This window comes from Maniola hyperantus, chromosome 22, assembly GCF_902806685.2.
Source record: "Maniola hyperantus chromosome 22, iAphHyp1.2, whole genome shotgun sequence".
In the NCBI taxonomy this organism is placed as follows: Eukaryota; Metazoa; Arthropoda; class Insecta; order Lepidoptera; family Nymphalidae; genus Maniola; species Maniola hyperantus.
Genome location: NC_048557.2, coordinates 9,344,400 through 9,357,909, shown reverse-complemented (window position 1 = coordinate 9,357,909; position 13,510 = coordinate 9,344,400). Strand labels below are relative to the sequence as shown.

The 13,510-nt window shown below is 39.0% G+C and overlaps 2 protein-coding genes across 5 annotated transcripts in view; one reads left to right on the top strand and one right to left on the bottom strand.

Moving 5' to 3' along the window:
- Nucleotides 1-13,510, top strand: part of Sbf (SET domain binding factor) — a 99,465-nt gene that overhangs the window by 50,922 nt on the left and 35,033 nt on the right. For both annotated transcript variants that reach the window (XM_034980666.2, XM_069506150.1), the window contains exons 11-12: nt 924-1,035; nt 2,664-2,848. In XM_034980666.2, the coding sequence (XP_034836557.1) occupies nt 924-1,035; nt 2,664-2,848 (297 nt within the window). The remainder of the gene's footprint in view (nt 1-923; nt 1,036-2,663; nt 2,849-13,510) is intronic.
- LOC117992956 (uncharacterized) lies at nt 3,382-12,871 on the bottom strand. Of its 3 annotated transcripts, none has more exons than XM_034980690.2 (4): nt 12,752-12,864; nt 5,811-5,969; nt 4,763-4,921; nt 3,382-3,775 (listed from the first exon to the last, which is right to left on the bottom strand). In XM_034980690.2, exons 1-4 carry the CDS (start codon nt 12,818-12,820, stop codon nt 3,614-3,616), a joined length of 549 nt encoding a protein of 182 aa, XP_034836581.1. In that variant the 5' UTR covers nt 12,821-12,864; the 3' UTR covers nt 3,382-3,613. The 3 variants fall into 3 exon arrangements, with proteins under 3 accessions (XP_034836581.1, XP_034836580.2, XP_069362409.1); XM_034980689.2 differs by lacking the exon at nt 12,752-12,864 and adding an exon at nt 6,785-6,901; XM_069506308.1 differs by lacking the exons at nt 3,382-3,775; nt 4,763-4,921; nt 5,811-5,969 and adding exons at nt 9,303-9,588; nt 10,405-10,563; nt 11,989-12,147 and having other exon boundaries at nt 12,752-12,871.

The window sequence follows — 13,510 nt, the reverse complement described above, 5'->3', positions numbered from 1 at the left end:
AACTAAACTATGTCTAATATTAAATTGTTTTAGAAATTTTACACTCCAAATCTTATTTATTTACGCCTAAATCCATACTGATATCATAACTGCCTGTCTGTCTGCCAGCTTTTCACGGCCCATTCGTTCAACTGATTTTGACGAAATTTGGTACAAAGATAGCTTGCATCCCGGGGAAGGACATAGGCTACTTTTTATCCCGGAAAATCATAGAGTTCCTGCGGGACTTAAAACCTAAATTCACGTGGACGAAGTCGCGGGCATCATTTTATTTTTATTTTATTCGTTTTTTGCAAACAACAGCGATATATACAATATAATTTTACTGAAAATAAGGCCAAATAGGATTACAATTTTTTACAGATTACTTAAATAGATATTAATTATTAATTTATAACAGTACGTTTGATAATTTAAACAAGCTTTACAATAAGATAATAATATGAAAATATAAAAGTCAATTAACTAGTAAAAATACCTAGTAGGTGATTCATAACATAATATGTATATGTGTGTATGTGTGTGTGTGGGTGTCTGTTTGTGTTCGGGAGAGAGAGTATGCGTAAGTGCGTGCTTGTGGGTTATGATATTATGCGGATTTATGTACAATTATAGATACTAGTATAATTATTATCAGTTACATATTATTATTTTTCCGTCGCAGTTTAATATCATCTAGTATCAAATAATGTAGTAATTACCCTTCAGCGTTTGTATGAAGTAAACACCGATCTGCGCCCTCTTAATTCATCCACCCTTATTTACCACTTTTTGATGTTGCTCTTTACCTCTACACCCTACAGTTATTGTGTACTGGTAGCACATCCCTCTGTGTGTATTTAGAATGTGGGTGTATAGTTTGTATTTTAGTATACCTAAAAGTTTTAGTGTTTTGTTTCAGTAAAGTACGCATTCTTTTTCAGACTATCAGCAATACGGTTGCCAGCGCCAAGGATCATCCCTCCGGGCGTGCCACCCACGGGGGCCGTTGAGCATACTCAGTTGATCCTCACCAACTCTGCCAGGCGACTTGAAGTGAGCCTTCATCATTTTTTCATTTTTTTATATTATTATATTTGACTAACCAACAACATTTACACATACACAAGTATTTACATACAAAAGGATTTATAACTAAAGGACACATAGCATAAACGTTAACAACTGGCTAGTACAAAAGATTTAGGTACAATGATGTTATGACTTTAAAAGGCAGTAAAGTAAAGCAAAATGTAATAAGGAATTAGCACGTTAAATCGATTAAATCTCATTACAAACTGATTAATTAGCTCCCTTTCGTAGGGAGACAATGACGTTACGACGAAAGCAGGTTGTCGTAGAATTAAAAATATTTAGCTGTTATATATCGTCATCATAGTAAACTGCCTGCCAACTAAGTATAACTTGAATACCTCCAAGGCAAGAGTGAATAGGCAGATGTCTATCTAGGCCTTGAAAAAAAGATGTGAAAGGACAAGAATGTTGCTATGTTTTTTTTATTTTTATTTTTTTTATTTTTATTTAATCGGATCAACAAACAGTAGCACGCAGTGCTTGGATAAAAAACAGTACTACAACATAGTATTAATTTACGTGCTACCCACTACGTCAACCACATAGTTATTATTATTAATTAATATACTTACATGTATAAAAATATATAAATGTAGAATAAAATATAAAGTTACATGTATAAAATATAAATAAAGAATATATTAGTACCATACCATCTATCTAAATTCTAATTATCCTACAGGCTTAGTGTAATATAGTAATATTATTCCTAAGATAATTCATGACCAGCTTCTTGAAAGAGCCCACTCGAGAGGAAAAAATGACAATATTTCCGAAGCATGCATTGTATGACTGTGTCATTCTGTATAGTGGTGATCTCTCACCAGAATTTGTACGGCATTTTGAAGTAGCAAAAAGTTTGTGTGTTAGAGTGCTGCGTACATGACTTCTGGCAGGAATTCTATAACAAAGTTTACGAGTCAAAGGAATACAATCGTATTTATTATGACACAGATCATACAATAGCATAGCTTCAAGTTGTTTAGGCTATAAGGCAACAAAAAGACAGTAGGGGTTTTTAGCCGGTAAGAGTCCAGCTCTACCCAAGGGTGTCCATGAGGATTTCCCCCTGCTGTATAAATAACAAAAAATCTAGGCGCTCCAACCTTATACCTCATCATTGCTCTATTTCTCAGGCATGATTATCGTCGAATAAATAAATAAATAATCTTTTATTTCAGACCAGAAGAGTCCATATTTAAATTTAACACAAACCTATCTCACAGTAAAAAAAAATCATCATGATTAACCACTAGCCGGCCCACTGCTGAGTCTAGCTAGGTCTCAGGATTAGGATTGAGAAGGGTTTGGCCATAGTCTAACACGCTGGCCATGTGCAGATTGGCAAACTTTACACACCTTTGAGAACGTTATGGGAAACTCTCAGGCATGCAGGTTTTCTCACGATGTTTTCCTTCGCCGTTAAAGTAAGTGATATTTAATTGCTTAAAACGCACATAACTCCGAACAGCTAGAGGTGCCTGGAATCGAGCTCCCGACCCTTCGAATAGGTCTCAACCACTAAGCTATTACAGCTTATTCGAAAAAGTGTTTAGTTTGATTAAAGGCCCTGCTAATATAAATTACAGGTGCTCCGATCATGTATCGCCGCGATATTCGAGTGTCGATACGCGGACGCGCGCAAGTCGTTCCCGGGCGTGCTGCGTGCGATGCGCGCACCGTCGGCGCGCAGCGCGCTCGTGCGCGACCTGGCTGCGCGCCTGCCGACCAACAAGCATCTGCTGCAACACCATCAGTTCGAGCTGGTTGTCAGGTCAGTACAGTGTGTATGACGTACAGTACGCGGCAGAAAGTAATGTACATCGACCTGTAGAAGGAGATAACGGATTCGTAGAGCATTGTCTCTGTCGTTGAGACCGACAAAACGTCATATAGGTATGAGTGACAGAGACAACGCTCTACAAAGCCGAAATGTCAAAGACCTATGTACATTACTTTCTGCCGCGTACTATAGTTGGTAGTATGTGCAGTTAAATTATTAGTATCGAGAAAATTGTATCCAGCCTTCTTTCTTTTTCATGAGAGAAGATTCAAAACCCAAAAACACATTGAAATATTAGCTGCTATTATTTTTATAGTTTTCCTTCAAATAAAACGCTGTCAAAAGTACCTACCAAATTTTTGCAAATGGGCCGTTAAACATCTTTGAGAAGTGAGCCTTCTTTGTCTGCAAGGTATTTTTTCAAAAACTGCACATATGCAAATTATTTTCCTTGCAAACCGTAACTTTTTTGTGTTAGTTCCTATTCTGACGAAACTCTAAAAATGGAGGCGGTAAACATCATAAAAAGAAAATTCATAAATTTTATTGTACGCAAATTAATACGTGTCAGGTCATTATTGTAATAAGGAAGTGTCTAAACAAAATATACGGCCACAAGTGTTTTATAAGCTTTTAAAATTTGTTCCTTAATGCAAACCATTGAGGTCCAATTTTTAATGCAATACCTTCTTGTGGCTGAATATTTTTTTAACTAAGCGACCGTTTGTGGTTGTCTAGATACTTCCTTATAACGCTTCAAGAGCACAAATCATCTTCCTTGAACTCGACCACCGCCTTGACGCAGCCGACGCGTTGTTCGTCCTTAATGACGTACGCCTCCGCCTCGAATGTGCCGAAGGGGGCATACGTGGGCACCTCACAGTAGTCCATGACGAAGTCTTTCACTTCGTGGTTGCCCTGAAATAGCGATAATCTATATATATAAAAGGAGAAGGTGACTGACTGACTGACTGATCTATCAACGCACAGCTCAAACTACTGGACGGATCGGGCTGAAATTTGCCATGCAGATAGCTATTATGACGTAGGCATCCGCTAAGAAAGGATTTTTGAAAATTCAACTCCTAAGGGGGTTGAAATAGGGATTTGAAAATTTGTAGTCCACGCGGACGAAGTCGCGAGCATAAGCTAGTGACTACTATAGTCGACGCATTTTAAACTGAGTCGTCGAGTTATCCGTCTGTTTCGCTCGCACTTACAACTCGACGACTCAGTTTTAAATGCGTCGACTGTAGTCAAATCAGCAACTTTTTATCTAACGTCGAAACGCTCGCTTCGTATGGGAGCTTATAGAATAGAATAGAACAGAAATATATTTATTTGTTGATCCAACACAATATGTTAAACACAAGCATTTATCTACAAATTGTTGTATGAAATACACAGATGTGACGTCATAAAATTTGACGTACTTTTTAGTTAGATGGATAATTTAAAATGCTTAGCAAACTTAAAACTAACAGCGAACGTGGATTTCACGAAATTTGGGAGACCTAATTTTCAATAATTCGTAAGAAATAATTTATTTTTGACACAGGCATTTTAAACTAGTGACCCGCCCCGGCTTCGCACGGGTGCAATACTAATTACTACTACTACAGCTAACTAACTACTACAACTGCGATACTAACTACTGTTTTTAGGGCTCCGTACTTTTTAAATTCCCAGGTCCAAGTAGTCTTGTCATTCTCCAGGTCTTGAACTTTACCCATGCGAAAAATCATGTCGATCCGTTGCACCGTTGCGACGTGATTGAAAGACAAACCGATAAACCAACAAACAAACACACTTTCGCATTTATAATATGGGTAGTGATAATATGGGTACTGATATCGGTCTTCAGATGTCGAATGCGCGGAGCATGAAAAGACCGCTCAGACTTACTTTAGGAATAGGGAATTCCTTTTGGTCGAGGCCGGCACACCTGAAGGCGTTCTCCAGATTCTTCTTCGCGTGCTTGTTCAATAACTTCTCCATACCGTCCACGATGTTAGAGTAATGCTTGCAACCGCCGTCCACGAGCTTGCATACTTCTATGAATAGCTGGGGTGTATTAGGAAAAGCACTATATTACGCGTAAAATGCTTAGAGCCTCAATAGCTCAACGGGTAAAGGACTGGACTGAAAACCGATAGGTTGACGGTTCAAACCCCGCCCGTTGCTCTATTGTCGTACCTACTCCTAGCACAAGCCTGACGCTTGGAGAGGAAAGGGGAATATTAGTACTTTAACATGGCTAATATTGTTTTTAAAAAAAACAACTCGCCATACTTTCTCTGTGTCAAAACTGTACTTTTGACATGATAGTTCACACATTTTACTGGATGTATTTCGGAGAGTGTGCCGAAAACTTTTCGACCTGGTTCCTTCTTCACCTTTCTACTACCGTACCGCAAGGCATCGCCAAGGTCTGCACCCGTATGTAGTAGTTTAATAAAAAACACTGTCATACCCCTTCCAGGTAAGCCCGTTTCCATCTTAGACTGCATCATCCACCGGATGATATTGCAGTCAAGGGCTAACTTGTATCTGATTAAATAAATAAAAAATATTAAAAAAAGAAATAACTGGCAGCTTGGGTTTTGTAGTGTTGTCTAAAGGTACCTAGAATTATCTAGATATTAATCTAGGTGGAAGTTTTAAGCCATAGGCGAGGGTTTTCTATCTTCGAAGGCCCACTAATGAGCCCGTGTCTCCTCTGGGAATGAAAAGGCCAAATGCAGATTTCCGGACTTGACACACCTTTGAGAATACGATATGGATAACTCGGGCATGCAGGTTTTCTCTCGATTTTTTTTCCTTCCGCGAAGTGATATTTAAGTGCTTAAATGCACATAACTCTGAAAAGTTAGATCGAACCCCCAGACCAATAAATAGGAGGTCGAAGGCTAAACCTATTGGTCATCAGGCCTTATTTTACTGTTTTACTAACCCCAAAACTGTCGTCAATGTCCATAGTCGCGCCTATTTTGGCGTTGAACACGTCATGAGTGTGATTTATCTTATGCCTTTCCACTTCGAACGTCATGATTGGGTCCTGTATTTCTGTCCCACACTTGTCTATGGTGATCGTTGAATATACGCCCTCACCCTGTCAAAAAAGATCATTATCATCATCATCATCATCAACCAATAGACGTCAACTGCTGGCCATAGGTCTCTTGTAGGGGCTTCCACACGCCACGGTTTTGCGCCGCCTGGATCCAGCGGCTCCCTGCGACTCGTCTGATGTCGTCCGTCCACCTAGTGGGGGTCTTCCAACGCTGCGTCTTCCGGTGTGAGGTCGCCATTCCAGCACCTTGGGACCTTAACGTCTATAGGTTGTACGAACTATGTGCCCTGCCCATTGCCACTTCAGCTTCGCAACCCGTTGAGCTATGTCGGTTATGTCAAAAAAGATATGGACATATTATACAAGTACGCTAGATAAGGCGTGCCCTAAAAACCGGCCAAGTGCGACTCAGGTTCGCGCACGGAGGGTTCCGTAGTACAGTCATATTTTTTCGACATTTTGCACGATAATTCAAAAACTATGATACATAAAAATAAATAAAAATCTGTTTTAGAATGTACAGGTAAAGCCCTTTCATATGATACCCCACTTGATATAGTTATCTTACTTCGAAAATTGAAAATACTAATTATTAGTTTATGACCACAATTTAATTTTTTTTGTGTGATGTAACCACAAATTCACGGTTTTCAGATTTTTCCTCTAATGTCAGCTATAAAACCTACCTTCCTGCCAAATTTCATGATTCTAGGTCAACGGGAAGTACCCTGTAGGTTTCTTGACAGACCGACAGACAGACAGACAGACAACAAAGTGATCCAATAAGGGTTCCGTTTTTCCTTTTGAGGTACGGAACCCTAAAAATTGACGCTTATTTTTAGATTAGAACTTACTTGCGCATTAAAACCACCTTGCGACAACACCATTATAAATAAGTGTGGAAAAATATACAATATAAGTTTCCACATTGTGACAGAATTTCAAATATGAATTTTTCACGCGTTCACTTTTACAATGATAATAAATATAGTTTGGTACCAGGGTTTTTAACATGTAAACTGACAATAACGATTTTATCACTCTAATTAACGAACAAAATGGATGTTGGAATTTAATTCTATTCAATGCCAGAGCATGTTGCTATTCGAAATATTAAAAAAAAAAATCTGCACGCCACGAAATAGTTACGATTGCATGACATAAGACAATTATAACAATTTATACAAATAAACAACATATGGATCCGAGAGATTGTCGTAACTCCATGCCTAAGAAAGATCAGAGTCACTCAGCGGGCGATGTAGAGAGAGCTATGCTTGGAGTTTCTCTACGTGATCAAATCAGGAATGAGGAGATCCGTAGGAAACAGAGTAATCGATATAGCTCAACGGGTTGCGAAGCTGAAGTGGCAATGGGCAGGTCACATAGTTCTAAAAACCGATAGACGTTGGGATTTCTAGGTGCTAGAATGGCGACCTCGTAGCGGAAAGCGCAGTGTTGGAAGACCCTTCCCACTGGGTAGACATATGACATCATTTAATGAGTCGCAGGGAGCCGCTGGACTTTCTTGAGACGGAGCGTAGAAGTCACAAGTTTATTACGGTTTCGAGTCGGTCTATATCATGTAGATCACAAATTTTCTTGTAATTAAGAATATTTTGTCTCGAAAAATTTATGTTGTTATAAATATATTGAGACGTTAGTTTACAATACCCATTTCCTCCTCTGGAAGGGAATCGCGTGGTTTTATAAATTATATATTGCGCGTTGCGTATTCGAGCGGCAAACCGACAAGCCAGACACCCCAATCGCCAAGCTTAGGCAGTTGCTTAGCATAAAAGTCGGCCCACGCCTGTTCGGTACCCTCAGTCCGCAAATTGCCTTGATTATGTGACTTTTGAGTCCACCAATCACAACAAAGCATTCTCCCCTGTCCCCGCGAACCGCTCGGACCGTGATCATGGACCAGTGGTTGTTTGAGGAAGGATCTGGACCGCGGGGCACGCTGGGATCTGCGTTTTTGTGTACGTCTGCCCCAGAAAGGGGAGAATGACAAAAAGGGACAAGGAAAGGATAGAAAGAATTTGTAGGGAGTCAAGAAGGTGCCCCGGGAAAGAGCCACCGAGCAAGTACCAAACGGGCGCCCTCCCGCGTTTCGGCCCATATAACCGCGAGGTTGGTGGGAGGGTGGGAGGTGGTGGGTTGTCCCCCGCGAACATTTTACGATTTTGTTTTCATGCCAAACCTTGTATATGCGTAGACTAGCGCAGGTGACGTGCGAGTGTGCGGGGCGTCCCCCGCCTCATACCCCGATTGCCATCTTGATCTATTGCGGGCTATACATTCCTACAGTTCGTCGGCAGCTTGTAGTAGTCCAATACTAAATTCGTTATATCTTTGCATAACCTTTACATGAAGCCAGGAGTTTAAGGCCACATAATAGGCATTCAGCTGAACCGATTTTTGATGTTGTTTAGACAAACACCGTAAACATGACACACCGTACGGATGCTGATGACTGCATCAATCATAAGGTCAATTATATAGATATCGAAAAGAGTGGGCGGGAATAACCCCCCTTGGCTGACTCTTTTATGTACAGTTCGTAGGCAGTTCACAGTACTCCACACACATTGAGACATTCAGCAGACCACGTCATCTGTTTTACACAGATTCCGTCAATATAACACCCAAACACTTTTATTTACTGCATCAATCATAAGGTCATTTAAAGGGTCGGGCCCTTTTATGAATTCACAGTTCGATGGCATCTTACATTAATCCACTCATATTGATGCGTTCAGCAGAACCATGTTATTTGTTTAATTAATTTTATTTAGACAGATTTCATCAATGACACACGGTTGCTGTTGACTGCATCAATCATAACATTGATATGAATATTAAAAAGAGTGAGGCGGTACAGCCTCCCTTGCCGGAGCCCTTTAGGAATTCACAGATAGGTGGCAGCTCACAGTAGTCTAAATAGGTATATAAAATCCAAAGGTGACTGACTGACTGATCTATCAACGCACAGCTCAAACTACTGGACGGATCGGGCTGAAATTTGGCATGCAGATAGCTATTATGACATATGCATCCGCATGTGACAGATTTTTGAAAATTCAACCCCTAAGGGGGCAAAATAGGGGTTTGAATTTTGTGAAGTCCACGTGGACGAAGTCGCGAGCATAAGCTAGTTCAATATAAAGACCACTTTATCGTCGCATACTTTCTACATGAGGCCAGGAGTTTATTAACGCCACTTACTAAGGCATTTATATAAAGCAGGTAAACATATTATGACAAACACAAAATATTTCTTTATTACTTTGTTTTATTTAAAGCTTAGGCTGAGATCTATAGAGCGAGCTTTGACTTCGCTCAGACTTAAGGTTGAGTTAAAACGGGACAGATTTATGTGAGAGATATACATCTGTCTCGTTTTAACTCTGTCTTAAGTCTAAGCTAGGTCAGAGTGCGCTCTATAGATTTCACCCTTAGACTACAAAAATCTTATTGTTATGAGAACGTTTCAAGAACACGTGTCGTCCTCCTTGAACTCTACCACCGCCTTCAGACACCCGACGCGCTGCTCGTCTTTCATGATGTAGATATCCGCTTCGAATATCCCGTATTGAGCATTCCTGACCATGCCACAGTAGTCCATTACGAAGTCTTTCACTTCATGGTTGCCCTGAAATCGACAAATATTTTAACGAATCGCAGAACAGATAGAATATCATGCAACCTTTGTACTCAATGTCAGTCATCAAAAACATTTTTAGGTTAGTTCAAGCGAAAATTGGCCCGATGTGCCATGCACATGTAAACCGTGGAATCAACTCTCTTCGGCGGTGGTCCTTTTAGACTATAACATGGGGTTATTTAAGGGGCGGACCAACAAATTCCTGAAAGGCCGGCAACGCATTGGCGGTTCCTCTGGCGCTGCAAATGTTCATGGGCAGCGGTAATCACTTAACATGAGGTGACCCACCTGCTTGTTTGCTCGCTATTTTTATTTAAAAAAAATGAAAATACACTACACACGTCTAACTATAAATTTTAGAGAGGTATCAAAATAATCTACAAAAAACAAGAAGGCTTCGGTTTTTTAAAATATAGTAGGATCAAAGACAGCTTTCACGCTTGACGATCTTGGCAAAATGGTGGACTCAGTGGCTTCGTATTTCTTGCTCTTTATGCTCTTTGTAACGAGTTATCTGTATATATAAAATTCAAAGTCCTGACTGACTGAGTTATATATCAACGCACAGCCTAAACCACTGGTTCTAGAGACATGAAATTTGCAGGGTGTGTTCTTTGTAAAGAAAGCTATCAATTAGGATACCTTTTGTTACAAAGAACACATATAAATGTGATTCAAGTGCCAAGAGAGCCTTGTCGGACTGTAGCTCTGTCAATTTAGCACGCTACTCAACTACCTTCACAGAATGTGCACCGTCCTTTAGATGTCGAATGCGGGGAGCATGTAAAGACCCTTCAGACTTACTTGAGGAACAGGGAATTCCTTCTGGTCGAGGCCAGCACACCTGAAGGCGGTCTCCAGATTCGCCTTGGCGTACTTGGCCACAAACTTCTCCATACTGTCAACGATGCTAAAGTAATGCTTGCAGCCGCCGTCCACGATCTTGCACACTTCTATGACTAGCTGGATTGTTTAGGAAAAACACTGTATATTCACAAAGCATACGTCAAAATTCTCAGTTGAGGCCTTTTTTCGGGTTGTGCCACACATTTTATTCCAGCGCTTCATCGGCTGGAGGTCTTTTTTTAATGCTGAAGTAGAGGCGCCGGGATAACTAAACCCGTGGGTATAACTGGTGATGTGTGCCACAACTTTCAAAACGAAACTTTTTTTCTTTCTTTCTTTTTGTTATATAATATTAAAATATATCTTTGTGTTCGTACCAGGGTTGTTGCGCAATGCGCATGCCAATATTTTGCGAATGATGCGAATGTGGATTATTAGGAGATCATATCCGCGGATGCGGGTATGTAACTGCTTAAAACGCATGAGGTGCGTGCCAGGGAATCCAGGGATTGAACCTCACTCGCTAATAGGAGGCCTCATTTTTAACCGACTTCAAAAAAAGGAGGAGGTTCTCAATTCGTCGGAATCTTTTTTTTTTATTTATTTTTTATTTTTTATGTATGATCCCCGATTACTCGAAAACGCCTGGACCGATTTTGAAAATTCTTTTTTTGTTTGAAAGGGTATACTTCAAAGTTGGTCCCATTTCAATTTGGTGAAGATCTGATGAACATCTTTGAAGATAGATACTGGAACTCCTGAACGGATAAGAGTAAATTGCTCGCGATCAGTGTAATAGCTTAGTAAACAGTAGATTTTTCCCAGTCATAGCATAATTCCATGGGGCCACTAAAAATTGTGAAATAAAATTTTTTTACAAAAAAAAAAAAAACCGACTTCGTTACACAAACACTAAAAATTGAAAAATAATTTAATTTATTACCGAATATATTATGTATACAAGAGTTAATATAGTTCCATAATAATATTTTTTGGGGTCGGTGCCAATGAGGTGCCATTGTGGAGTCCCATAAAAATATGAAGTCTAGACGATTCGCGCAGCTAAAGCTAATTGGCACCGGCACCAAAAAATATTATTATGGAACTATATTAACTCTTGTATACATAATATATTCGGTAATAAATTAAATTATTTTTCAATTTTTAGTGTTTGTGTAACGAAGTCGGTTTTTATTTTTTTTGTAAAAATTTTTTTTAACCATTATGTCATCATCATTGAAATAAATTGCTTAAGAAATGAAATCAGTGTTTCAAATGCGGCCCGAAAAATATCAGCCAAAAAGCTTATTTTTGCAATCGTTATTTAAACTTTATATACAAGTGTTAAGGTTTATAATGAACTAAAGTTGTTGATATTATAAAACTTTTTTCTACGTTTCGTAATAAGAAATATAGATGTGTATATGTGTGCAAACCGGCCACTTGATCGATGTCAATTCGTTTGTGAGCCCTCGTCTGTACGTACTATTATAAGTCAATGGTTATCAATGTTATCATGCCTTATTTTACTGTTTTACTAACCCCAAAAGTGTCGTCAATATCCATCGTGGCGCCCACTTTGGCGTTGAACACGTCATGTGTGTGATTTATCTTATGCTTTTCTACTTCGAATGTCAAGATTTCGTTTTCTATTTCTATTTCACACTTGTCTACGTCAATCGTTGAATAAACGCCGTCACCCTGTTAAATGAAAAGATAAGATAAAATGACAGTTCACGTCACGAAGGATGAAACTCTAGTCTACAATATGCGTGGTCGCGAGGACATATGTGTAGATAAATATATCATCATCATCATCGTCGTCATAAATATATAGCTTGCTCAAATTTTCAAACTTGTCAAAAAATATCAGATACCAAAAAAACTTACAACCGTGACTCTTGATCGATTTCTTTAAATCCTGTTTATTGTATTTAGTTCAACAAGATACAAACAACACTAGATTACAACATGGGGTTATTCAAGGGGCGGACCAATAAATTCCTAAAAGGCCGGCAACGCATGGGCGGTTCCTCTGGTGCTGCAAATGTTCATGGGCGGCGGTAATCACTTATCATCGGGTGACCCGCCTGCTCGTTTGCTCGCTATCCCTATTAAAAAAAAACAAATAGCTGAAGATATACAAAAATACTTTTTTAACGGACTAATATTTATTTGATTTAAGAATATTCGTGATCGTATTTCATTTGGCAGTATGTTCGTTTACATGTCGTGCATCATCACTTACCAGCAGGTGAGATCGCACTCAAGGGCTAACTTGTATCGGAATCACAAAAGAACTTACTTGCATATTCCAACCACCTTCCGACATTATGAAGAAGTGTGCAAAAATAAATATTATGAATTCCCACATAGTGAATCAATTGTAACAGAATTTCAAATAAGAGTTTTTCACATGTTCACTGGAATAAATGATAATAAATATTTTTGAACAAGGGGTTTTAACATGTAAACTAACAATACCGATTTTATCTTTCTAGTTACCTTAACAAATATATGTTGGAATTGAATTTAATTCTATTCAATGTTAGAGCATATTGCTATCAGAAATATTTTTAAAAAATCTGCACGAGATGAAATAGTTACAATTGCATGACATAAGACAATTATTACCTATCTAAATACATAAAAGGAAAAGGTGACTGACTGACTGACTGATCTATCAACGTACAGCTCAAACTACTAGACGGATCGGGCTGAAAATTGCCATGCAGATAGCTATATGACGTAGGCATCCGCTAAGAAAGGATTTTAGAAAATTCAACCCCTAAGGGGGTAAAAAGAGATTTGAAATTTATGTAGTCCACGCGGACGAAGTCGCGAGCATAAGCTAGTTAATACCATATAAATAAACTTTGAGACTATGCCGGTTAGTCTTTAAATGAGGAAGAAAATCACTTCCCATATTTCGGTTTTAGGTATTAAGTATGTTTTTGCAATCCCGTAGAAATTCTTTGATTTTTCAGGATAAAAAGTAGTCAATGTAACTCTTTAGGATTTTAACTATATCTATGCAAAAAGTTACCCCGATCCGTTACTGCGT